The sequence below is a fragment of the Zootoca vivipara genome, chromosome 12, assembly GCF_965207765.1.
Source record: "Zootoca vivipara chromosome 12, rZooViv2.hap1.1, whole genome shotgun sequence".
NCBI classification, from domain to species: Eukaryota; Metazoa; Chordata; class Lepidosauria; order Squamata; family Lacertidae; genus Zootoca; species Zootoca vivipara.
In genome coordinates this window covers 35,629,351-35,656,150 of record NC_142595.1, presented here as the reverse complement: position 1 = coordinate 35,656,150, position 26,800 = coordinate 35,629,351, and the positions used below count along the sequence as shown (strand labels likewise).

General features: G+C 46.5%; 3 protein-coding genes across 5 annotated transcripts in view; 2 read left to right on the top strand and 1 right to left on the bottom strand.

The window, feature by feature from the left end:
• Positions 1 to 2,025: 2,025 nt before the first annotated feature.
• Positions 2,026 to 5,286, top strand: LENG9 (leukocyte receptor cluster member 9). Its single transcript, XM_035134807.3, has one exon. It carries the CDS (start codon positions 2,026 to 2,028, stop codon positions 3,472 to 3,474), a length of 1,449 nt encoding a protein of 482 aa, XP_034990698.3. The 3' UTR covers positions 3,475 to 5,286.
• LENG8 (leukocyte receptor cluster member 8) lies at positions 4,894 to 26,233 on the bottom strand. 2 transcript variants are annotated; one of them, XM_035134805.3, is made up of 15 exons: positions 25,270 to 26,233; positions 21,221 to 21,398; positions 20,557 to 20,670; positions 19,779 to 19,892; positions 18,828 to 19,110; positions 16,988 to 17,138; positions 15,271 to 15,456; positions 14,669 to 15,034; positions 14,195 to 14,323; positions 13,708 to 13,996; positions 12,755 to 12,856; positions 11,013 to 11,081; positions 9,679 to 9,808; positions 8,816 to 9,023; positions 4,894 to 6,675 (listed from the first exon to the last, which is right to left on the bottom strand). In XM_035134805.3, the coding sequence occupies exons 1-15, from the start codon at positions 25,305 to 25,307 to the stop codon at positions 6,513 to 6,515; spliced, it is 2,520 nt and encodes an 839-aa protein (XP_034990696.3). In that variant the 5' UTR covers positions 25,308 to 26,233; the 3' UTR covers positions 4,894 to 6,512. The 2 variants fall into 2 exon arrangements, with proteins under 2 accessions (XP_034990696.3, XP_088512486.1); XM_088656360.1 differs by lacking the exon at positions 25,270 to 26,233 and adding an exon at positions 24,099 to 25,207.
• The window catches only part of LOC148683979 (T-cell-interacting, activating receptor on myeloid cells protein 1-like), an 86,582-nt gene continuing 82,104 nt past the window's right edge, over positions 22,323 to 26,800 (top strand). Inside the window, exons 1-2 of one of the 2 annotated variants that reach the window (XR_015946727.1) lie at positions 22,323 to 22,448; positions 24,065 to 24,139. The gene's annotated coding sequence lies outside the window, so the exon portion shown is untranslated. Of the gene's footprint in view, positions 22,449 to 23,557; positions 23,687 to 24,064; positions 24,140 to 26,800 lie in introns of those variants that run through there. The other variant, XR_015946726.1, reaches the window with a different exon arrangement.

The following is a 26,800-nucleotide window of genomic DNA, read 5'->3' as shown; positions in this document are numbered from 1 at the left end:
AAAAATTAAAAGCTAACGAAGGGAGGAAAGCGTGGGGCCATCGCCCTCTGCTGGCTGTGGGTGCAAATGGTTGCAACACTTTGCAAATAAATAAAAAATAAAATAACAACAGAGGAGGATTGTGGGATCGCGAACTTCCTTCATCTGTCCAGGAAGACAAGCTCGTTGCACGCGAGGAGGCGGCGGCGTTGAAGCAAAGTCGGGGAGTGGCACACCCAGCCCACGAAGTCCCTGGAAGTCTGTCGGGCCACGGTAAGTGGTGGCTCTCCCCGTCCTTAACTCGCGTGCCGTTTCTTTTCTTTTCTTACTTAAGGCTCAGAAGAGGGTCGATTTAGGAGCTGCGAGACCTGGGTTCTAATCCCCCCACTGGGCCATGAAACTCACCGGTTGAGGCTGGGCCTACCTCGCAGGGGGGAAACAGGTTGGCCACCGTGAGCGCGTGGGAGGGAAAGGTGGGATGCGCAGGCAATAAATAAACAACAGCGAGCCGCATGCTGGGTCGATACAGGAGGAGCTTCCCATAAATGCTTTGCTTCATTCTGCTAAGAGGGCTTCCAGACGAACGGGGCATTAAGGGAGTGCGTTTGTTTGTTTGTTTGTTTGTTTGTTTGTTATAGTGGAAATGGTCTCCCACCAGATGTCAAAGAAATAAACAACTATCTGACTTTTAGAAGACATCTGAAAGCAGCCCTATTTAGGGAAGTTTTTAATGTTTGATGTTTTATCGAGTTTTCAATATTCTGTTGAGAGCCGCCCAGAGTGGCTGGGGAAAGCCAGCCAGATGTGCGGCGTATAAATAATTTATTATTATTATTATTATTATTATTATTATTATTATTATTATTATTATTCTGACCCACCAACCTCAGTCTTCCCTCAGCCAGCCTCCACTTGCCTACTTTCTTCCTTAAAAACACTCCAGGGCATGGCCCTGGCTTTTGTTTCTCCTGCACTTTAGTATTGCCCTTTGTAGAACTAAACCAGGAGGAGAAGCAGGAGTGGGGGGGACTTGAATTAGTTGGCTCCACCTGTCATTGTCTTGGTTTAGGCTGCTTTCCACCCTACTAGCCTAAATGGACCCTACTATTCACCCCTCACACATTCCCATTTTGTCTTTTCATTGCAATTCTGCCTCTTGCCAGCCACACTGATTAACACACCCTGCTGGTATGTCTCAGGGCTGTTATTTTGCCCCTCCCTCTACTGTTATCATTCTGAGCATGCACACAAGTACTTCTGTCCCTGTGCATCACATCTTTTCTTTTCTTTTAAACAACCACCACCACCAGTATTTCCCAGGAAGGGTACAAGGGCAAACATTACCCAACCGCATGGAGTGGTTATCTTGTTTCACAGTGGACAAGATCGCCTCCACCAGCAGCATCTCTCATATTATATTGCTCTTCAGAGTCCACTGAATGCGAGGTTTTGTGGGTGAGCAGTGTCACACCTCCTCTTCTTTTTGAAGCCTTACAGGCCCCTCCCCAGATGTTGTTGTTTTAAGGTGGTTGTGGTGACTTTGAGGCAGAGAATTCTTCCTGGTTCAAGCCCCTACATTTCATAAGATACAACTAAGGGAGAGACAGTGTGCCACTCATTGCAGTCCGGTTGCTACATCCTACAGAACCAATTGTCACCACCTTAATTGATGTGCGTGACCACATTCCTTTCCCACCTAGTGTCCAAAGTTCACATGTATTTGCTCAGCCATCCACCTAACATGCCTGTAAACGCATGTCAATATTGCCTCCATTGTGCTCACAGGTGAGGGTGGATTTAAACCAGACACTTCCTGGTTCATAATTCCAACTCTTCAGCAGCACCCTACGCAAACTTGGTACCTCATCTCGCTCCCGTTTTTCAGGGACAGCATATCAGTTCCCAGGCTCTTATTCCTTACAGCCACCCTCCTTATGACCCATTATTGATATTGTCTCAGGAACAGCATGTGAGAACTGGTTACACTAAAATTTTTGTCTTCTAAATAATTTTGTTTCTTCCATAGAGTGATTCCCATTTTTAGCTATGGCTGAATTGGTTCCCTCCCCTGAGGACTCCCCCACTGACCTTTGTCCTGATAGCCCTGTGGAACCACTGTCAGCCCCCGATTCTCTTCTAGCTGAACAATCCCCTACCGAGATCGACCTCCCTTGCCGCTTTTTCCTAGAAGGTCGTTGCCGCTTTGGTTCCCGCTGCCGGAACAGTCACCCTGGTGACATGGGAGCTGCTCCTCGTCCAGAAGACTGCGGAGCCAACCGCAGTCGTTCTCCACAAGGCAAGAAGCCCCCCATGAAGACTGCAGAGGACGTTATCTCTCGTCTCCTCTGGGACCCCCAGGTGCCTGCTGAACATTTTTCTATTGGTTACCTTGATCGGTTCTTGGGGGTATTGGAAGAGCCTTTTGCTGCTTTCTCCTGGGAGGACCTGGCTTCAGCTGGGCCTGGCGTGCTGGCTATCCCCAAACATAGGATCCACTATTTCAAATACAAGACTTGCATGGTGTGGGACAAAGCGAGCCGCACAGACAATGTCTTTGGGTCCACAGGAAGTGGGAGAACCATCTTGGAGGTGATGAAGGAAGTCGACGAGGCAGCCAGAACCACCGAGGAAAAGGCTGAGGGCCATCCTTCAAATGGAGACAGAGAAAAGGGGATGGGAGGTGTTGGACCAGGGGCAGCTAAAGGCAGCGGAGAAGAGGCGGTCAGTGGTTCAGCCAGAGAAAAACAGGTGGCCGAGACAGTTGGTGGACAGGATGTTGTCAAAGAGCTTGGGGAAGCAATGGATCATTTGGATGCCTTCAGCACCACAAAGGAAAATGATCCAATAGTGGAAGATGAGGAAAACACAGCTTCGCAGAGCAGGGAGGTGGGGCACCTTCCGCATCGCAAACAGCGTCCCACCCATTTCATAGCTATCCAAGTCACCAGTCGAGAGACCTGGGAAGCTGTGAAACTCTTCCAAGGCGCCCTCTCCGAGGTTCAGCCGAACCTAGAAGAGTTCTATGCCCCTTTGCCTACTCTGCATATCACACTGTGTCTGCTGCACTTGGGTACCTCGGAACACATTTGCAAAGCTGTTAGGGCACTCCAGGAACTGCAAGCCAACAGCCAGCGCCTGCTGCCCCCAGCCTTGCTTCTCTCCTTCCACAAGGTTGAGGCTTTCCATTCTCGTGTGCTCTACTTGTCACCAGCACCTACGCCTGGGCTGGGATCACTGGCCCGGACTTTGGAGGATGCCTTTAACAAGAAGGGCTTGGCAGTGATTCCTCCTCCGGACAAAGACAAGTTCCACTTGACCATGGTGAAGATCCCACGGGCAAAGGCAGATCTACGGTTGCCAGCAGATTCCTCATGGATTCCAACTATTAATGATTTAGGTACACAGGCTGTAGAGGCATTATGTTTGTGTGAGGTTGGGAAAGGTAGGAGGACCGATGGGTTTTACACCACGGTTCTGAAAATAGATCTATACTGAGACACAGGAGTGGCATCTCCTGTTCTGGTGCTTGAGGCGAAACTGGAAGTTTTGCTATGCTGCTGCTGCTGCTACCATGTGCCCTTTCAACACTGGTGGTGATTTTTGCGCAAGATTGTGTTTATTTCAGACAAGATCTTACCTCAAATGGACAGGTTTTGTCCAAAATCTGCGCCAATAGCGGTGGCACTTCTCTTCTGCTGGCAGATGGGACATGCATGAGCATGGCGCCTGGGGGGCTTCTGCCATCTGAGGCAGCAGCACACTCTGCCTTATGGCTGAGCTGGCTCTGCTGGGGCAATTGTTATCAAGCAGCAGGTAAGCATCTTTGCAGTCAAGATCCACTCTACAGAAGGGGTCTAAACCCTGTAAACTGTATTATTGTGAACAGCAGGAACACAGCTAAGATGGTGAACTAGCCTTGAATAACCTGGGCTAGCTACCTACAGAAGGGATTTAAGAGGAAGGCTGGGGTGGAGGATGCTCAGACTCTGCAGATACAGTGGTACCTCTGGTTGCGAAAGGGATCCATTCCGGAGGCCCTTTCGCAATGTGAAAAGGCCGCATCCTGAAGCGCCGAATCTGCGCACACGCATGATGCAATTCAGCACTTCTGCACACGTGCAAAGTGCCATTTAGTGTTTTTGTGCATGCGCGCGCGTGCCGAACCCGAAAGTAACCCATTCCGGGACTTCTGGGTTCAGCGCGGGATGCAACCTGAAAAGACATAACCCACAGCGGATGTAACATGAGGTATGACTGTACTATACTTATACTGCATTAAGCTATTCTGAGGAAACAGTAGGAACTACAGTGTCCTTTCCCCATTTATTCAGGCAGGATACATCTGGTAGACTAGAGCATAAGTACATTGGGGTACTGGGAACTACACCTTCCATGGGAATGAGAACACCAAACTGACAGGAAGGAAGTGGCTTGGCTGACATGGCCTTTTCCCTCCCTTACGTAACAAAATGAAACAAGACTTTTGAATGCAGATAAACTTGTTCTGACCATTAGTCATGACCAAGACCTTTTGAGAAGAAAGTGAACTGTGCACTTTTACTTGTACCGATTTCTATGGCTGTTTGTCATGACTAAATGGCAAGCATTGCAGGCCATTGTCCCTGTACCATGTAAGGAGGAAAGCTGCAAACAATGTAGCTGACTAGCTCAGAAAGGCTGCAGGCTCTCAAGTTCCTCTAACAACCTCCTCCTCTCTCCCCTGTCCCAACACTTTGTATGGTAGCTTTTGCAAGTCAGCGAAGCTAAACACATCACACACCCCTTGCCTGTTACTTTCTGGGGGACAGATGAAAACAAGCTAGAATCTCCCTTTGCATGTGCTCTGTTCCTGTGTTTTGTTCCTATGCCCCCCTGCTCAATCTTACGACACCAACACACCAGAGATTTTGCACATTTTTGTTTTCAAAAATTTGCTTTTAATCAGTTGGAAAAAGATTCAGAGGTTTCTGTAAAGGAAAAAGGAATCTTTGAAAAATCCAGCCCAAGCCAAAACATCCCAAAATTACACATGTTCAAAAATAAAGAGAGAAAGAAAAGAGGAATTAGAGCAAAGGAGAAAAGGAGAGAGGGTGGGGAAGGGATTATGAGAAGGCTAGAGACTAAGGGTGGGAAAGAAGGGGGAGAGAGAGAAATGGGGAAGGGAGAGAAACAATTGGACAATCTTTCAAAACTTTAAACAAAATTGAAACAATGTGAAGGAAGAAAAGTGGAAATGGGGTGGTGCGTTTTCTGAGTTTACCTGTAAAGAACTGAGGACAGAGGGAGAAAAAATAAATAAATAATTTTTTTTAAAAAAACTGAGCATGACAACTCCAGAACACAATAGAAAAGGAGGAGATTGCAAGGATCATATTGTGTGTTGATTCAATTCCTCTGTGGTTCCTTCTTACTGCCTTGATTTGATTCTCTTTACGTCGCCACATCCACAATGAGGTGCAATTTACAAGTAAGTCTTTTGCATTCTCTGCACAGGAAAAAGTCACTGAAACTGGTAGGAAACACGCCAAGGCAGGCTTTGCTTTGCTCATCCCCCTCAGGCTGGTTTTTTGATCGGCTGGAGAGGTGGCATCTCTCATTTCTCCCTCTCATGCTCTTTTGGAGCCAGGCCGTAGCTCGGAAGAGGAAAAAACTGAGACAGCGTTAGTTTTTGAGGAGCACAATGGAGAACACAAAATGCGCACACAAAACAACCTGGATTTTTCATCTTCAGAGAAAACCATCTGTTAAACTCATCATTATAAAAGTAGAAAAGCACAGATTCTTTTTTTCCTCTTAGAAAACAAAGAGTTTTCCTAGCATTATTTACAACTTGTAGCTTCTGTACAAAATCATCATTCCACATATTTACACAAGGGAACCGTTAGTTCTCATGTACCGCTGACTTCTCAAGCGTTTTCCCAGGTGGAATCTAGATGAAATTACGCCTCTGGAAAGATACTCGTGTGGTTTTAGAAAAATCTGGACAAAGGGGTCCCCCTGTAGCTTAGGGAGAAATCATTCTAACTTCCTGAACACTCTTGTGAGCGTGAAGGGACGGCAACACAAGGAGACAGCAGTTAATTCCGCATCTCCCAGTGATTCACTTAGAGATCCCTGTTTCTTTCCCCAACCCTTTATCTCAGCCATTTCTGACCAATGAGTGATGGATGGGGTCTTGCAGCTATGGTTTCTCATGCATCTTGACACGAGGGGAAGAAAAACAACAGATGATCGTAAACTGATGCTCACGTATTCCCCAGCACCTCCCTACCCCACTGCTGGCAAAAAACACAATCATTAGACTGAACTCTCTGCTCTTCTCCGTTCCTGGTGGTCTCAGGCGCCATCCGATGTCCTTGGATCTTACCCCTCTTCTCTCCGTGTGTGGCGTGGACAGCGGGAGAGGCGCGGCACAACTAGGTTCCGGCATGCCCACAGCAGCCAACTGAATCTGGTTTTATATATGTATAAATATATATACATATGTACATAGGTTAAAAACGGGGCAGGGCGGGGAAGTGGGCCTTATACTTTCAGAAATTGGCCAGGACCGCCAAGCTCTGCTTGCAGTCAATCTTGGTGGCGTCGGGACTAGTATACACAAGGGACAGAGCTGCGAGGAAGGCTTGGCACTCCTCCTCGCTCTCGAAGGCCAGCTCTGACACAACGTAGGAGACTGGAAGCACCGGGCGGAAACTGAGGGAGATAAAAAGAGACACTGGTGAATGGGAAAAGGCAGCAGATGAAATCCAGGCTAAGACGACAAGCAGAATCCTGCCCCTAAGTATGCAATTAGTTACCATTAGCTACCCTGGCAACGCGAAGAACTTCACTTGAGCGCGTTTTGTATTTAAGCTCCTAGCCCTCGTGGTTGTTTTTAAGGAGAGTTTGAAAAGAAGGGGTCCATGTGGGATGGGCTTTCAGTGTGCTGCTTAATTTGTGAAGAGAAGCCAAAGTTCAACTGGCATGAAGTTGAGTGTGTGTACAGAATTAATTACAAAGATATGGGGCTGGTTGCAATAACTGAGGCATTCTATCCTTGCTCAAAAGCACATTCAGGAGGCCTGCAGGTTTTACTAAGTCCTAAGCTATGAGCAACAAACCAAAACTAAACCTACCTCTACACCCCAATGCAATGGTACTAAACATACAGAGTGAAGTAAAAGAGGCAACTAGCTACACCCAAGGCAGGGAGGGAAGAGTCGTCCAGACTGTGCTGGTAAATAAATAGCAAGTTAGTGATGAAGCGCCCATACATCCTGAAAATGCAGAATAGTCAGGACTGGCATTGGGCAGGTATCGGCTCTCCTCCAAGTGGAAGGAAAAGCTTAGAAAAATGTACACCGCTGTACCTGTGGAGCAAGTGGGTGAAGAAACCCACTTCAGGGAACTCTCCTACGTCAAATTAGAATTGACTTTATATATAGTACCAATTGTCAAAAGGGTGACACCGCAGAAAGAGATCTTGGGAAATGGCGCAGGAAAGGGTATGCCATGACAAAATATACTAACTTGCTGTTCTAAGAAATCCTATTAGTCGTTCACAACCTTGCACATAATTAAAACTTGCTCCTTCAACTCTTTAAATAAATAAATATATACAGTGGTGCGCGGGTTGCCGCGGCAAAAAAACCCGCCGAAAACCTTCGTCTTGCGAAGCGCGGCCATTGAACGCTTTGTCTTGCGAGTCACCAAAAACATCGCAAGACGCTTTCGTCTAGCAAGTTTTTCATTGCGCGAGGCATTCGTTTTGCGAGGTACCACTGTATATATATTAGGACAAAGCAACTGCTCTACCCGCAAGTGCTGCACTGCATTTTTGCCCTCTTAGCATCTTTTACTAGCCACAGCCACCTCCATCTATTTTTGATTCCCATCTTTCGGTTACTTCTGGACTAATGGGCAGTTACCACTGCCACTAATTACCAAAGTGTTTTGTAAGCTTTTGCACCCTACAACCATTTCATTAAATCCCTGTAGACAGAGACCCCCCCCTGGCACTTTAAAGGCTTGCGGCATAAACAGAAGGAGCATGCAAAGCGTATGTGAGCACAGATACCACCCATCTATGCCAGCCCTTTTTTCAGTGCAATGCGCAGTGGGATTTCCTTTCCTATCAGGATGCAACATCCAGGGCTGCATCCCACTCAAAGCAACAGAGTGTAGATAGATGGCATTCATGCTCAGATGCACATCCAAGGGAGGCCCAGAGTTTCCAGTTCCAACAAATGATAGCTATGCAAGCGGTAGCTCTCTTTATCTGAACCAGGGCAGGCACTGTGCCATGGGACAGTCCTATTCCTTACCCTGCCTCCATCCCTCTTCAGGTGTGGGATGCAGCAGCAGCAGCAACAAAATTGAATCTCACAGGTTTGCTCCTGAAATTATTTCTTTCCCATACATCAATTTTGGTTTTTGTCTGGGGCAATGGCTATTTATTGCTTCTTGTGCCCAAATAAAATATCAATGCTGTATTTCTGGAATCAAGTAAAAATAAGATGAGCACTTCCATTTACTTAGATTTCTTAAGTGAATCCAAACAGCCCCGGTGGGTCCTTAACCTGGTCCCAGTTTTACAGCCAAACTGCTATTTAAAACCCAAGGGATCAATGGTGGCTTAAGCCATCTTCCTACTTACCTGTGAAGGACATGGCTGTCTAAGCTACAGTCGCAGAAACACAACCCCCCTTTTACCCACCTCTAGCTACAGGGGACTCAAGCCTTCCTCTTTGCCCCACAACGAAGTTGGGGCAGAGGGGAGAGGCAGGAGAAGTGTGCAAGTGTGAGTCATCTCCCCAGCCCTGACCCAAGGAGTGTCTGGTTTGACTTCACATACGTTTTGATCATGGCTTTGAGGGCCGATTTCCTCTCTCGCTCAGCAAACTTGTCAATGAGGTAGCCGGACATACAGGGTGCTTGGCGGTACAGGCAGAAGAAGCGGTGGTAGTTGGACAAGGCCCAGGCAGCCCGCAAGGCGAGCGCATGTGCCACACAGGGGTCCGCTTTCATCTCTTTCGTCAAATACGCCAGCTCTGTAGTGATGTCTGGAGGGGAGAAAACAGAGTTATCAAGACTCATTCTCATGCTATAACCTTCTCCACCCCCATTTGCTTACTCTCAAGTGCCCATTATCTTTGGCTTAAATATACAGGCCTATTCTTTATGCCTACATTTAAGCTTGTTTGGCTTGGCACAGTCTATTAACACAGTTGGTCAAGAATTTAAGCTCTTCTTTCACAACAGTCTGGAGCCTTTATCTGCTTTTTAGTCTTTTGAAAGCAGGTTTAGCAATATGCTTGACATCCTTCTAGGACTGGCATTGATGGAAAGAACACTAGCCTTTGCAGGGGCAGGCTGTGGGGAAAAGAGGCGCAGGGGCTGGGAATTCCTGATGGGTCTCACACTACAGTCCAGTGTGTACAGTGTCTACAAGCACAAATGCCACAAAAAAGGGATCCCCATGTGCCAGAGGAACTCTGCATACTAGCCTTGAACTACTAGAGAGTCCTGCATCCCCTTCCCTTCAAGAATAATGTGCTAAACAGCAATGCACAGGGATTGGTTTCCTAACTGCAATTTACAAGTAAGATGGGCAGCCTCACCACAAAACTGCTGCAGGGTCAATTCAGATTAAGCTATGACCATACAGGTCTTCCTCTCCACCCATGCACCCCTCCCCTCCCCAGCCCCAGCACTCACCCCCTGAGTTTTTTGTGAAAATGTAATAGAGGATGCGGTAAGCAGTGAATTCTCCAACATTCCCAGGGAGGTTCTCCGCATAGAGTGACTTCAGCTGTGTCTGGCACTGGTTGAACTCCTCATGGTCACCCTAGAGAAGATACTCCCGTTATTATGGAACAGTTTCAAGTTGCCACACACCCCTCCTGCTGCTCCTAGAGCCAGATACAAAGTTGGCAGTCATGTGCTCCAACCTCACCAAGCCAGAAAGGCTCTGTGCCTTCCCTGAATTAGCACCATCCTCCTGCACTTATCCATTTATCAAGAGTGTAATGTGTGAATGGGCCCTTAATCCTCACAGGTTCTCATCTGGCTCGTGTAAGAGAGAAACTCTTTGTGCCACAAGGGCTACCTGCGTTGGGAATTGTCACACACCTGTGCCTCCCTCCCTCAAGTTCTGTGTACAGCAAGTTCTAGATATAATTCAGTTTACTAATATTTTATGAAACAAACTGGGAAACAATCAGTACCAGTATGTGACAGGTGAAGGAGATAGGAAAAAGGCAGAGGATAGGCCAGGGGTTATAATGTTTTGGGGCTCTTGGGCACACCTGCAAACTGGAGACTGCCATGGGCACCCCACCTGCACTACATTTCTCCTCTCCCCAGCTGTAAACCCCCCCAACTGCCCCCTGCCCCACAATTCTATGTGGAAAAGGCTTTTATTGGCTCACTAAGGATTCTTTCAAACCTGAAAGAATTTTAGGGCGAGGGAGCAGAGGATAGGACCCTGTGGGTGCCAGAGGAGGTCTCTGAGGATACATGTGTAATCATGAGCACTAAGCTGGCAACACATTAACTTGGGGAACAAGGCACCTATGTCCTTCACCAAGGCATCTTCTTGTTTTTAAATGGGTGCAAGAAACTACAGGCAGATTTATAATGTTCTCCACGGTTACAAAGTGAAGTACACCGATTCTTTTTCCTTACTAAAATGAAAAATGAAAAGCAGGGATTCTCTAGTTTGAGAATACCTTGGTGCATCTGACAGAGGGTGGTAGCCACTATAGCTCTTCTCTACTGAAAAGGGCAAGCAACACATTTCCTGGGGCATGGTCTGAAGAAATGCCATGAAGCAATCTTGTTGAAGCTATTTAGTCCTGGGTCGGGTGATTGCTTCGACCTAAAAGTTATGTACATGGTTCTCCCACCTTTTCTCCTCATAGCAACCCTGTGAGGTAGGCTAAGCTACAAGACGGTGGTTGGCCCAAGATGACCCAGTGAGCTTCATGACTGAGGAAGGATCTAAACCTGGATCTCCCCCGTTCTAGCTGTGACATCCCATTGGCTCTTACCTTCTCCAGTGCTATCCTGGCATGGGTTTCATAGACCTCCACGGTGAATTCTGTACGAATTCCCTGAACCTAAGCAGGGCAAGAGAGAGGGTTAGCAAGCAGCTATAGGACAGTAAGTATTTACATATTCATCAATGGCTGAATTCCTTTCTGCTTTCCCACAGTGAAAGGATCTTCCCTTCCTTGTTCTTGCATGATTCACGGATACGGGCAGTAACCAAACCAGAAGCAGAAATTACAAAGTAAGAGCATAAAGGTGTTCCGATAACGCAAATGAAGCAAAGCAGCAAGCCAAGGAGGCGGCTCAAAAGCCCAATTATTTTAAACCAACACGAAAGATAATATAGATCATCTGTGTCACAAGCAGCAGAAGACCAAGGTGTACCAAACCCTACATTAAAAATAGCCTTTAAATCTGCTTCATCATATGAAGCTTGCATTTTTAAAGCTTTTCTGAAAGCTTTTATCTTGTGTTAACCTCCTGTGGACAACTCTAATACGGCTCCCCCAAATAATTTATCTCCTTTGCTCCCCGCCCCCAAAAGTAACCATCAACCCATGTTAGAACTTGGAAAGCTACAAAAACTACATTAAACAAAAAAGTTGGGACTTTTTGGGACTAGCTTTACTGTACTGTTGATGCCACCTGCTACTGTGGAAGCTCCAGAGGTGATGACAAGGCCCTTTAGTGAAAGCGGCTCCCACATGATTATAGAAAACGGCAGGCCTGTGTCACCTTCAGGGGCTTCCACAGTGGCATTCGGAGTTCACCTTGGCTGTTCACATGGCTTCAAACAGCTGTTTCCTTTCTTAGTACTTAATAATGAGAGAACAGCCTATGGCAGAAGGCTAACATGAATAAATTGCTATTAGCTGTTGCTCCACCTATATATCATGTCAGAGCTGCTCAACCCATAAAGCAGTGGTGTCCAAACTTTTTTCAAAGAGAGCCAAATTTGATGAAGTGGAGGGCCGACCAAAGGGCCAACCTTTTTTTAGGATTGAAGTTGTTGAGGGTTTTTTTTTAGGATTTTACCCCAGGAAATAAACTGCCACAGGGGCTGGATTAAACCGATCAACCGATGGGCCGGATTAGGCCCCTGAAACGGACTTTGGACATGCCTGCCATAAAGTAACACAGTTCACAAAGGGCACATGTGTTAAAAGCCATAGGGACACAAAAAGTTGCCTATAAGTGTTCCTTACACAAGTAAAGGTTTGGCCAAGTATGTACAGAACCAGGGAAACACTCATAAACATTGAACTGCAGAAATACAGCTTTTCTTGCACAGAATTGGGTTGACCTCTGTGACTTGCATAAATTGCACACTTCTAAGGCCCTGGAGCAACCGTCCAGCTATTTGCAGAAAGCTGCTCTTTCCACCTCTGGTTTCTGATAATTTCACTAAAAATCTCATTGCCAGCACTTTCAGATCTAGTTTTATATGAAAAAAGAGAAGCAAATCTAAGGACACCAAACTGTATTCAGTACCAAGTTTCATGCTTGCACCAAACACACAAACACACACCTACAAATACACATGTGCTAATCAGGAGACATGACACCCATTATGGAGAATTCAAATGTACCAATTCCCTTGCCAAAATAACTGGTAACTACAAGTTCTGTTGGCAAAAAGCAAGTCAATAGATGAAGATCTCTTGCCTAGCCAGTCTATTAGTCCCAGCAAAACCCTCCACCCTCACCAACTCTTGCCATTCAGTGCCTCAGGAAAGCTTACAGTGAGATCTTGCCGTATGGATTTCATCTGTTCACAAGCATAGGCATAATCTTGCTTCTCTTTCCAGTGAGATTTCACCATGGTCAATGATTTTTTAAGCACCTGGAAGAAAAATAAAATAAAAGGCTAAGTTAAGAGACTTCTGCCAAGCATTAGCGGACAAAGCTGTTCAGCCTTGGAGAAACACCTTTGGAATAGGAGCGGGTAGGATGCTGAGTGGTGGCTGGGTGAGAAGGCAATGGCAACTGCTAATACAGGGTTTCCCCCCCCTTCCCAGGCCAGCATACTTGTTTATTATAGCATTTTTATTTCGCACTTTCCATTCAAATTAATAACCATCATAATCAAGGCAGCTATCGGTAAACACAGTTCTTATTCAATAAAACAGTACTTTTACTCCTTACAAAAATATGTGCACCCTAGTCAGTCTGATCCTGCCATCAGTATGCTGTATGTTTCCATTTGCCACTCAGGAGCCATATGGGTTCCAGCTAGTTTACCCCATAGCGGGATCAGTGTACTTTCTTTTCCTTATGTGTGTGAATGAGGTCTTGTCCCCACCCCCCCAATCCTCTGTGGCACACCCTTTCCTTGAGTTTTGGATGTATGCACCTCCCTCTTTCTCACCCACACCCCTTGCTTGGATGTCTTTTTAACACTGGTAAAGAGTTGACAACTTCCTTTGACCTGTGGGCTCCTGTACCACATACATACACATCACAACCTACTCTATTAGCTAAAAATAAAATGCTTTTTCCAAGCCTAATTTTAGCAGGGGGAGGAGCCCCTGTGGGCACCAGGAAAAGCTTCTGCAGGCACAACAGCTGCCCCTTATCATTCTATCAGTGGCTGTTGCCCAGAAGCAAACACAGAAAGTTAATATGTCCAGGTGGAACAGCAGGAAGGCACAAGGTAAGCTCTTGGAGAAGACTCCACTGCCTAGGGTTACTCACAGACACAGGCCGGACAGTAGAGGGGTCCGGTGCACAAGTGAGACGCAGGTAATGTTTGGTGATCTCCTGGCAGGTGCCCACAATTTTCAGTTCGTTCCAGTCGAGTCCATCAGAGCCAGTGCTGTCAAGGCTATTGATCTGCAAAATGAGGGGCTCCAGGCGCAGTTTTTTGAAAAGGCTCGCATGCTGGAAGCGGGCTGCCCGCCGCTCCTTCTTGAACTCTTTCTCAGGATCTTCATAGTCCATGGTGTTGCGCTTCCGGTTGCGCTTGGAAGGGCCCTGATCATGCCTGCAGAGACCAGAATGAAAGGGTCACCCCCAAGGAAGGAAATGCTATTCATAGGAATTACCCAGTTCCTCTGTGGATCAAACAGAACATGGTAACCCCTCACAGCCGCACCTGTTCTCATGGTCTTTCACTCACTAATCTAAAAACCACATGCAAGCAGCCAGTGAATATGCTGGGTTTCCCACCCAGCCAACCTACCTTTTCCCCCGCTGACCTCTCATCCGGCCTCGTTCCATGTGGCCTCCGCGGCCCCGGTTCTTCTGGGTGTTCCTGCGGCCACCCAAGCGACACTCAGTGCCTGAATAGGAACTGTCTGAATCAGAATCACTATTTTGAGAGAGGGAGAAGGAAAGTTAGTGTTTCATCTCTTAACTCTTCTATACAGGTCAAGGTCCTGTATTGTAATCAGCTTAATGTTACACCTGCCCCACTAGCTCTTGCGAACCTTAAGGCCGTTTGTACAATCATAAAACAACCTGGTTTTCAAATTAGCCGAGCTTGTATGTAACTTTTCCTTTTAAATTTTCTAGCTTTTACACTGAATACAATTCTGTCGATGTTCAGTATATGCCACTTCAGTGTACACCAACCAACACACCCCTTAATGACCTGGTGCAAACTAGGGAGAGCCCAAGAAACAGTCTCTGCTCCCATTTTGCTTCTTTTACTTACCTCCGTCGGAAGTGGCGGCTGGGAGACCGTGACGAGGAACGTGACCTGGAACGTGAATCAACGCTTGAGGATGAACTGTTATCCTTCATGAAGACATTGCGGTTTCCGAACTTGGTGGGGAAGCCATTTCCACGAGTACGACCAGCCCCCGTTCCCCCTCCACCTCCTCCACGCTGTGGTTGAGAGTTGCCACCACCACTTCGCTGCTGCTGTTGCTGCTGTTGTTGCTGCTGCTGTTGTTGCTGCTGTTGCTGCTGCTGCTGGGAAAGGCTGGACTGCATGGAGTTTCGTGGTGAGTGGAGAGAAGACACCTCCCAGCGCTGCTGTTTCTTCTTGGGGCTTTCAGCCATGCTGTCTCGGCCCAAGCTGCAGAGAAAGGATGGGACTGATATGTGCTCTGGATGCAATCAAGTATTTACCCACATGCGCCTTTCAAGAAAAATCTGCCATGAAAAACCATGGCCCCCAACATGCCTCTCTCCAAATGCCCTGGATCTCACTCAGAATAATGGGGACAGCAAAACTAGCAACAACTAAGATCAGTGCTCCCAAGTCTGAAATCAGAAATCCTATGTAACATGCCTGGCTTTGCAGCTACTTACCCTGGAAGTGGCTCTCTGCTCCAGTCAATTGTATAGGCAGTGCCATCTTGCAGCCTAGCTTGTAGAACTTCCTTGAGCAGCTTCTCAGTGCGGTCTTTGTCCTCTTCCGACTCGCAGGCAGTGAAGCAGCGTTGGACGTACTCCTTCATGTCTGGTGGCCAGTCTTCTGGCTTCCCCGTTGAAGAACTGCAAGGACAAATGTATTTATATTTCAAGGCTCCAGTAGCATACTCTCTCAGTCATGCTAAGCCCTTTATTTAGGCCTTAGGACACTTTGAAGGCTTTTGCCATGTTTAAGTGGGAGGCCGAGAAAAAGCAAAAGTTTTGGGAAAACACCATCTTATTTATTATATACCTTCAGACTACATCTAACTGTGCTAGGCTGGCAAACATGGCAGAAATCAGCATTCTGAAACAGAAAGAAAACCCCTCACCAAGACTCATGCCACTCTTCAGGGTATGCCTCTCTGAAGTGTTACCAACACGGTCCAAAGTTTTTTATGAGAGAGACTCATCTATATTGCATGGCAATTTCTTCTGAGCCAAACTCGTTTTGAAATTCACTGAACCTAGCTCTTTCAACACTATCTCACCAACAGTTTGAAGGCCACATCTTCCAATGAATGCATCAGCTGGGGATGGACCAACCTCCAGAAATAAATGAATGTTATAGAGCAGGCATCCCCAAACTTTGGCCCTCCAAATGTTTTGGACTACAATTCCCATCTTCCCCAACCACCGGTCCTGTTAGCTAGGGATCATTGGAATTGCAGGCCGAAACATCTGGAGGGCCGCAGTTTGGGGATGCCTGTTCTAGAGGCTTCAGCAATGAAACACGAAAAGCCTTTAAGCAATCTTCTCATTTAGTACTGAAATGTGCCAGCTAGCTGTGAAGAACACCTGGCTAAGAAGCATGCCTGAAGTGCTTCTCAATGAGGAAGGAGGCAGTGGCTGCTAGAACTTAGTCGGGGCTCTCAAGGAAGCACAGAAGTAGGCTCAGTGAGGGGCAGGGCTTGGGGAGAAAGTACAGCAAGCCAGACTGAGAGGCCTAGTGGGCTGCATTCAGGCTGTAGACCAGAGATTCCCATCTTTGCATGTACACCTCTGTGCTGTGAGAACTTTAGGGGTTTGAGAGTGAGACACTATAGTGAAAGTCCAAGAGCAGCGACGGCCAAGCAAAAGGCAGCACTGCTCTCAGGCTTCTCTCCTAGCATAATGGCATCCTAGTTGGTGAAATGGGGACCAGATATGACCATGATGTGGAAATCTCTGGTATACTGTATTTAATAATCTGGGCTGGATTGAAGTGAACAGATACAAAGTAAGTTAGGTGCTTCATTTCTACAGGCTGAACATCAGCTGCTGTTCTGAATCTTAGGTTACAAGAAACTCAGCAGTGCACAATCTTATAGTATCAGCAGGAATGTTTGCTCCCAGAAACCCTACACTGAAACCAAGCAACCAGGTACTTTCCAGCCTCTTCCTAGAACTAGGTGGCTAGAAACGTGCAAAAATGAAAGTGAAGTATTCCCAGGAATATGGAACAATCACTGACACTAAACCCGCCCTCCGCACACAGAAAGCACAGCCACAGGCAAGGGAATTTCTGCAACCTAGAGATTTGCTTGCCACCATCCCAGTTTCCTTCCCCTTACTAGAAGTGTGAGCACCTACCACCCAAACATAAATAATGAAAAACTGAGGAACTTGTGCACACCTGTGATTGTGGCGTTTCTCAGAATTCTGCTGGGAACCAAAGTTGCTGTGTTGTTGTTGCTGCTGTTGCTCTGAGGAGTTGAAGTTCTGATTTGTTACCACAAAGGGGCGTTTTGGTAGGTTGAATTTCAGACCACCAGACCCAGGTGCTTCTGTTGGGAAAGAGGGGGGTTTTGTGGCAATTCTTTTTTGGAATTTGGCCTTCAGCCTCCTCCAGGCACAGACTTAAAATGCCATAAGGGAGACTCTAATTAGTTACTGTGGCCACAGATGCTAGCACAATGGAATCTCGCGTGCCATTTCAGTTACACAAAAATGCTTTTACTCAATCAGTTCACTTGGATTCATGGTTCTTCACTGTAAACAAAATCCTGCAATCTGCTACTGAAGTAAGTGGTACCATTTGTCTCTGTAAAACTGCAGAGAAACAACAGTTCCTTTGAGTGAAAGCACAGCACAAATGATTATTTTAATTATTTGGAAATGCAGTAAGCACTCCAACTAGTCAGGACTGGATGCCAGGTCTTTTATAAGAAAAAAGAAATCTCTTTCCCATTGAAATCAGTGAGACAAGAGTAAAGACACAGCTACCTCACTGCATCAAACACCTACAGGTGAAACTCTGAAAATTAGAATATCGTCGAAAAGTGCATTTATTTCAGTAAGGCAACTTAAAAGGTGAAACCAATATATGAGATAGATGCATGACATGCAAAGCAAGATATGTCAAGCCTTTATTTGTTGTAATTGTAATTATTTGTAGTTAGGCGGGTCAATTATAAATGGAATGTAATTGAGGAAATGTAATAGCAATGTTTATTTTTGTATTATTGTAACTATTTGTTTTATTACTGTGGAATTTCCAAAAGAAAGCATTTGTAAAAAATAAAATAAAAATAAAAATAGTAAGTTGCATTACTGAAATAAATGCACTTTTCGACGATATTCTAATTTTCTGAGTTCCACCTGTAAGTGCAACTATCTCAATATGGATCCAATGAACTTTTTGGTTGACTGGGAAGGGCTTCAACTTGCCCAAGGGGGTTCCCAATCTTGCTGATTCTCCCCTCCAAGCTCCCTCATGTCACAAACCATGCAGATATAGAAGGCTCCCAACTCTAAAGAGCAGCTTTTCGGAGGATTCAAGGGGCTGCAGTAGGAAATCCACATTGCATGAGAACCAGTGTGCTGTAGTTGTTAAAAAAGAGTTGGGCTAAGACAGGAGACAGCCTAGATTCAAACCCCTATGAAGATCACTGGGTGACTTTGGGCCAGTCACTGTCTTTCAGCCTAACCTATCTCACAGGGTTGAGGGGGGGGGGAACAGGAAGAGGGAGAACCATTATCATCACTCTCAGCTCCTTGAAGGAAAGGTGGTGTGTAACGATATGCACGCATGCAGAAAAGAAGCTGCTTGTGTTTCTCAAGAGTCCAAGCCCATATATTAAAACTTTACTAAAATGGCATCAACAGTTCACAATTCTTGGCTGGATTCAGTGGTTTCTAGTGCCATTTCAAGCAACTGACAAGGCTTGACTCTCTTAGCTTTCATTAGCTTTTCCATAAGGGGCACCCACCAACCAGCAAAGAGGAGCAGTGGTGAGCGCCTACATGTCTGCAGCATCCTCTCTTCCCTCAACCTATGATGTGAGTATGGTGATAATTTTTTATTTTCCTCTAGCGCAGGGGTTGCCAAAAACACTCCAAAGGTTATGGACCAGAACTTCTCTCAAACCCCACTTAGTAGAGCCAGGGGTCAGGGATGGTGGGAGCAGCCTTCCAAAGCATCTGCAGAGCACCATGTTTGCTGCTGCTACTGCCCTGGCCCTTAAGAAACTCACGTTTCATGCGGTTCCACAGCTGGTGTCCTTTCTTGGGCTTGGCGGCATCCTGGTAGGAATGCTGCTGCTGGTTGTACTGGTTTGGTGACTGGTTTTGCTGGCAGTGCGGCCCTCCAGGAGGCCCCCCCTGTTGTTGCTGCCCCCCAGAGCCCATGGGGTGGTTGCTATGTTGTGAAGGATGGCTGGGATGTTGCATAGGGGACTGCGGGGGATTGGGGACTTGCATCTGTTGCTGTTGGCCTGGGTAGGACATCCCTCCATCTTCCATGCCTGGGACTGGAGGCTGAGAGAAAAATGAAGGCAATTGGCACCATCACTATCTCTGGAAGCCACATTCATGGACAGTAAACATTAAGGGTGCAAGGCCTCAAATCAGGCAGGAGTCAAATACACCATGGCTTCACACTTCTGCCTGAAAACCTAGAACCCCAGCCTCCCTTTTTCCATGCCCTCTCAGACAGAACTGGGAAGGAAAGTCAGAATCTGTTTTGAGACCCTGGCTGCACAGAACTGTTTCTATGTGCTGTATTTCTTTTCCATCTCACTCCAGTCATTAACTACCAACACTGCAAACTTCTGAAGCAAGAATTTGAAAAGCCAAAAAACACCAAGTTATACAGTCAAACAGCACAGCACAATACATAGCTGGCCTTGCTCACATCCATGGTAGCATCACACCCAAAAGAATTTGGCTGAGTCAGACAAGTTTGGCTAGACATATGGGAAGGCAAAGAAATAAAGCTCATTTCCTCTTGCTGCCTTTAATACAGGCAACACCCTCTTTTCCAGAGAAGCTGTTTACTATTGGTAGCGGAAGGACAGATCACCCAACAGCCTTTCTGTAATTCACCAAGCCCTCTTCAGCTAAAATAGCTCTTTACAGTAAGAGATAAGACAGTATTTGGAGAAATTACTTAGGGGGAAACTAAACAGAGTTTAGGTATCCATTACCTGGTTCATGTTTCCCTGATGCTGTCCAGGAACTGGTGGTTGCTGGGATGCTGTGGACGAGTAAGAACCTGGGACACCGTATTGTCCAGGAGAGCCATACCCAGGATAGACATTCTGTGGGGAGGGAAAGCCATGGAATTGTATCAGAAGAGACATATTCAACATAAGAAGGCACTTCTCATGCAATATAAAAGTTGGGCACTTCCCCATGGCTTCTATACGGCAGTTCATGGTGGTGGCCAGAATCTCACTTGACTGAACAGAGGGTTTTTTCCCCCTTGCCCTGCCTTTCCTGCCCTCCAAGTCCTAAGGGTTTCACTCCACAAGCTTTCTATCCATGTTATAATAATAATAATAATAATAATAATAATAATAATAATAATAATAATTTATTATTTATACCCCGCCCATCTGGCTGGGTTTCCCCAGCTTCCAACACAATATTAAAATACAATAATCTATTAAACATTAAAAGCTTCCCTAAAGAACTCTTTGCTTCAATTTTGTTTTCAAACCGCAGAAATAAACAGCTCCAGCAGCAAGTTATGCTTTTGTGGCACACCTTCTCTGCAGTTTGCTTTGCGATTACCCTGTTGATTTGGTACAGGATGGAGGGAGGGCATAGGTGAAGCCCAACCAATGCGGTGGGAACTGCCTTCCCTTCTTGCCCCCCTCCCCCATTCCGAAATTCTAGGATCCTTGCTGCAGGTGTCTCTTGACTGAAGAAATGGAGTTACGATGGACAGGCTTAGGAGGCTGGCCAGCTGCTGTTACTTACCATAGGGTAATAGTAATTATAGGGGTAGAGGTAGTTGTACTGCTGATACCACTGATAGTACTGCTGCTGTTGCTGTTGTTGCTGCTGCAAGGATTCTCCTTGTTGGGCTGCATACTATAGAATAAAAAGAGCGCAAATGTGTATCATAAAAGGATGCTCAGGAAGTTGTTTGACCTTGCTGACATAGGAGCTAGGCTAGCTGTCCAATCTACTCCAGGATCTTACTACTTTAGTTTCAGAATGACAGATTTGGTTGTGTGTCCTTCTGTCTGTTCAGTAATACAATCATGCTACCCAGGCATCCAAAATCCCAATAATGCAGACACCAAATCTGTCCCAGAAAGCCAAGGCTCATGGCCTAGTCTACACCTCCCCAAATCAACAAGAATCTGTTCTTCATGCTATTGAAGACATGCCAACAAAACGCTCGTAGCATTCACGCTCATTTCCATGCAGTTACTGTATGCTTTAAGCTATGGAGCCTTGGACAAAGCCTCCCCTTTGGCTTCTGAGCAGAGTTCCAGCTAGCAAGTTAATATTACATTTCCAAAGGTTTGTCAAAAGCAGACTTGCACACTATGAAAACTGGCAAAGAATTCTGCAACCTCTCGGATTACTCCAAGATGCCTTTCCAGGCAGCTAAAGAAATATTAAACCTTCTTACCTGTGCATTAGCCTGTCCATTGCTGGAACCTTTGTTATTGCCAGAGGCAGCAGCAGCACTGGCCTTACTAATGCTAGCTAGTGCTTGACGGGCCTTCTCCCATTCGGGGTTCTCATGCATGGGGCCTTCCATTCCATTCTCTCTGCTGCTCCCGTTGCCCAGATTGTACTGGGGAGCCCTACAAGGTGACATATTGGGATGAAAGATTAGTGAATTCCAGGTTCAGTTATTACACAGCCAATTATTATTATTATTATTATTATTATTATTATTATTATTATATAACAGGACTGAACGCTCAAGGCGAGCCAGTATCATTTGAACCCAGATCAAAATCCTCTCAACATTCACAGCTTGAGTCCTCACATAAGTAAATTATGCACAGGACACATACTAGGTTCATGCCACAGTAAAACCTTATAAGCTATTCCTTTCCAGCTAAAGCATCTGAAACCATTCAATTGATCAGCATCCAAAAGGTGTGACCAGGATGCTCATGGCACATTGCCACCCATCAGAAGCATCAACACTGAAGTTTAAGGCCTTCTAAATCCAGGATGGGGGAATCTGTGGCACTCCATTTGTTGTCAAACTCCCAATTCCCACCAGCTCCAGCCAGCATAGCCAATAGTTAAGGAAGTAGTTGTGGCCCATATATGGAGGCTAAAAAGGCTCCCTCTTTGGGTTCAAAACTCTCAGTAATTTAGACCAAGGCTGACTAAGCCCCTTCAAATCAACGGCAGCTAAAGGGCCCTGGCAAAAGAAGGCACCACATGCGGCCAGGTACCGTAGCTGACTCACAAGGCCAATAGAGGCCCCTTTGTGACATCAGACCAGTTCAAGGACTGGTAACAACTGAAGCAGCAAATGCAGAAAAAGCAGACACTGGAAGACAACTGTTTCCTCCCTTCTGAAAGCCTTGGAGACCCTCTCTCTTGAATTTGAGCCAATTTATATCCTAATCTGAACCAGGATTACTTGCAAATACCGTAATCACTATGCAAGATAAGACAGAGTCTTTGTTTTGTTTTGTTTTCAGGACAACTCTCAACTCAACCTTGAAATGAGCTCCATAAAAGCTACTAGCCTGCAATCTCCTGTTTTTATGTTGACCATTTGTAGCCTACGCACAAACACACCAGGTTTTGTGTCCTTCTACGTGGTTCCCTTGAGCCCACTCTTGTTCCCAAAGTAAGGCTGGGCATTTGATCAGTCCAAAAAGATCCAGGTAAACTGATTGGCGAAGTATTTGCAAAAAAATGTTTTTAAACATTAACTGTATTAGAACAAAAAAAACCTTAAGTTGTCAATAAAGTTGGCATGTATACTATTTACAGAAACAAATTAGTTAATGGGTTATTGTTCCACAGTAAGTGTGAACAAGTGAACAAGTGTGAACAACTCTAGACCTCTCTCACACAGAAGCTTGACAGAGCAGACAGCCAATCACATAAAGTAGGCAGACTGGTCTCTGTCTGCTATAAACAAGTTGAAATGACTGGTGATCCAAGGGTGCTACCTTTGCCAGTGATTACTACGTTCCTGTTTGAAGATGGCTACGTGGGTGGCACTGTGGGTTAAACCACAGAGCCTAGGGCTTGCCAATCAGAAGGTCGGCGCTTTAAATCCCTGCGGCGGGGTGAGCTCCCATTGCTCGGTCCCTGCTCCTGCCAACCTACCGTGTTTCTCATATTATAAGACACGTCTTATATTTATTTTTTCCTCAAAAAAACACACTATGGCTTATTTTCAAGGGATGTCTTATTTTTTTCCTCCTCCTGCCACGGCCGGCATTGCTGCTGCGCCTATCACTATGTCTTATTTTCGGGGTATGGCTTATATTCCTTGAATGCTTAAAAATCCTGCTATGGCTTATTTTATGGGTATGTCTTAAAATATGAGAAACAGGGTAGCAGTTCGAAAGCACATCAAAGTGCAAGTAGATAAATAGGTACCACTCCAGTGGGAAGATAAAGGGCATTTCCGTGCGCTGCTCTGGTTCACCAGAAGCAGCTTTGTCATGCTGGCCACATAACCCAGAAGCGCTCATCCCTCGAGTAAAGCGAGATGAGCGCCGCAACCCCAGAGTCGTCCATGACTGGACCTAATGGTCAGAGGTCACCTTTACACTTATGGCAGATTAAACATGGGTAAGCTCTCTCACTCCTGGGCTTTGCTAGGTGACACCATAACAAAAGGCAACTCCTACATAGTGCCAACTTAGACATTATCTGACTGTGATCAAATAATTGGTTGCCAACAGACAACAACCAACTATTCGACTGGCAATTCTAGCAACTGGGCAAGTTGCTGTGAAGCTTGCCTTAACCATGAGTTGTTTTTTTTCTGCTCAACTCCACTACTAGATCTTTTTTCATTTAGAAAGCGGGTGGCTAACCTATAGTCTTCCAGATGTTGCTGAACTTCAACTCCTATCAGCCTAAACCAGCATGACCAAAAGTACCGGTAAGAGATGATGGAAGCTGTAGTCCAGCAACAACTTTGGGAGACAAGCTTTGATTCCAAAGTAGAATAAAATAAGCCAGCTTTTCTGCTGTTGGTTTGTTTGATTTGTTTGTTTGCATTTGACTTTCAATCATTTCTAAATTTGTTAGATGCTCTGAAGGCCCACAGGCACAAAAAGTAGTTAGAAATACTTAAAGAAAACATTCATTTATTACAGGAATTTATATGCTGCTCTATAACCAAATTCAAGAATAGTTACGACAACAATTAAAAGGAAAGAAAACACACCAAACAACTCAAGAACAGAACTTGTCCCAAAAACGTAAAGAACCTTACTTAATGAAAATGATAACAAAGCTTGTTTTTTTATTGCCCCAGGGACAACTTTCTGCAGAGGAAATGCAGCACTCACCCACATCTGATGACTAAAGGAGAAGCAGAGGCCTGAAAAAGGTAGGTACTATACATTTGAGACACTGGTCTCACTTTCCTTCCTCCTGAATGTCCTGTTACAGTCAACTCTGCAAGACCAGCAGACTTGTGAAATCATTGCCATTATGATGTCACAAGGTGAAATTATGATCTCAATGACCAAAGTCTCAAAAACATGTTTAGTTTTGGATGTGTCCTCAATACAATTCTACTGCTGTTATACCGGTAGCTGGCCACTGGTCCTATCTCTTAACATCCACATTTCCCCTATGAGATGATAGCAGGCAGTTACCATAAAGTTTGTCAAAACATCTATGCCAAATGCATCTCTTCTGCACTGGCTAGCCAACAAATCTGGCACACAGTATTTGGGTTTCACTTCAATTTCCTGTTATGTGACACACAATTTTGTGGGATTAAACTTGATTTCTCATTCTGCAGAACTAGGGCCAGCAATCTTGAGCCAAGACCTCAGACTTTACCTCCATCCAGAAAGCTGTTATAGCTGCAAGCTTTCATCTACGAGAGGCCTAACCCCTTCTGAGCTCTGATCAGTATCTCTTCTTTCCTCCACAAGCCTATCCAGCCACATAAAAACTGATCTCAATTTGCTCCTCCACCTGATGCTTGAACCTATAATGCAGCCTTACACTGAGCCAGACCACTGGCCCATCTAGCTCAGTGCTAGCTAGCAGTGGCTCTCAGAGGTATCCAGCAGGGGTCTTCCCTAGTCCTCCTGAGATATTGGGGGTGGGGCGTGGGAAAGAAGGTAAATTCTTTTCTGGGTTTGAGTTTTAGGCGCATGGAATTTCAACGTTGGAAACTAATGTATTTCCTTAGTCACACTCATCTGGTGAGTTGATATCATTTAACAGCAACAAATTCCTAGCCATTTTACGTTATGAGAGATAACAGCTGTGTTGCAGCCTGGAAAAGCTAGCTTCATATTATTTCAGCCACACAGCAACAAAAGCAACATTGTTATGAGCATAGTTCAAACGCTAGCAAATAAGAATGAGGAAGCAAATGCAGATCGGGTTACCAGAAGTACAGTGCACCAACCTTCTGCATTTTAAAATTACTCGGCGCACCCCAAATTCCTCCTTTAATCACACCCCACCGACCATATTAAAATAAACCCCTGCAATCACCATTCCGAGGCACGCTGGTCGCCTAGATTGGCAGCCATCCTCAGGTCCGTGGAGCCGACAGCCGAAACCAACCCTTCGCCCGGGAGAATCTCAGGCGGCGGCCTTCTCTTGGAGCGACTGCCGCCCCCCTTTCTTCGTCTTCTTTTCCACAAGTAGGGGCCAAACAAAGGAAGTTAACTGGGCGAGATGAACATCCCACTCGAGGCACCGCCGCCACCTGGGGACGCCCCTTGGGCACCCTCGACGCCCACTTCTAGGGCGCCCAGCACAGGGCGAGAGGAGGGGGCAGGAAACGAGGCCCCCGAAAAGCCAAAATCCTCAAGAGCGAAAGGTCAGGGAATCTCCCTCTGAAGCCCCCTCCCAGTAAGAGGAGCTGTGGTCTGCAGAGGTCGATGCGCCCTCCTTGCCGCCCCAACCCCGGGGTCTAATATCCTGTGTACCCCGGCTGTTTTTTTTTTTAAAAAACCTGTACCCCAAGTTAATAGTATTTTCTCTCCTACCCCGCCCCACCCAAGTCTCCACCAACGCCGCCCTCCTTTCCCTGGCGAAAGAGACCACCCCTGCCCTTGTGCCCCCTCCCGGCCTGCCCAACCTCGCCCCCGCTCTCCCCGACTCTGCTCGGCCTCGTCCTGCCTCCCTCAGTCGGCCGCTTCTTCCCTCATCCGGGTCTCGCCCCCTCCCCCCTCTTCCTCTCTCCACTCAGCCTAACAGGGCGGAGGGAAAAATAAAGGGTGGAAGCGGCTCTCTTGGCCTCGCCGCTGCTGACGGGAGGCGAAGTGGGGTGGCTTTTCGGGGTTTTTCTTGTCGTCGTTGTTTTCCTTCCAGCGCCGCAGCGAGAAGCGGGAAGGGCTGCAGGACCGCTGGGTCTCCGCGATGGCAAGCGGAGGCAGAAAAGCCGGAGAAGGAGTCTCTCGCTTTTCCAAAATGGCGCCCGCTGCCGTCTCCGTCTCCTCCTCCGTCTGCCTTTTCTTCCTTCCGGCGGCCCAGCAGGAAGAGGGGGGGCGGGAGCAAGAGGCGTTCGACTCTTCGTCCTGTCAGTCAAAAGTCTTATTGCGGCGCTGAGGGGAGGAGGTCTGCGCAAGTCCGGTAGTAGGGAGGCACGGGCACCGGTTCTTGGCTCTCTGGGCCCCGTGTTCGAATCCCCGCCTCCCCCCCCCCCGTAGGTCAAAGTGTGCCAAGTAGGTACTGCCCCTGAGACGACGAATGGGGTCAACATGGAAACATAGAGGATCGCTCATAGACATTAAAATGGTTTGTTTTAGAGATGCTATTAGACTTCAACTCCCATCAACCCCAGCCAGCATAGCCACAGAGCCTAGGGCTTGCCGATCAGAAGGTCGGTGGTTCGAATCCCCGTGACGGGGTGAGGTCCCGTTGCTCAGTCCCAGCTCCTGCCAACCTAGCAGTTCGAAAGCACGTCAAAGTGCAAGTAGATAAATAGGTACCGCTCCGGTGGGAAGGTAAACTGCGTTTCCGTGCGCTGCTCTGGTTCTCCAGAAGCAGCTTTGCCATACTGGCCACATGACGCAAG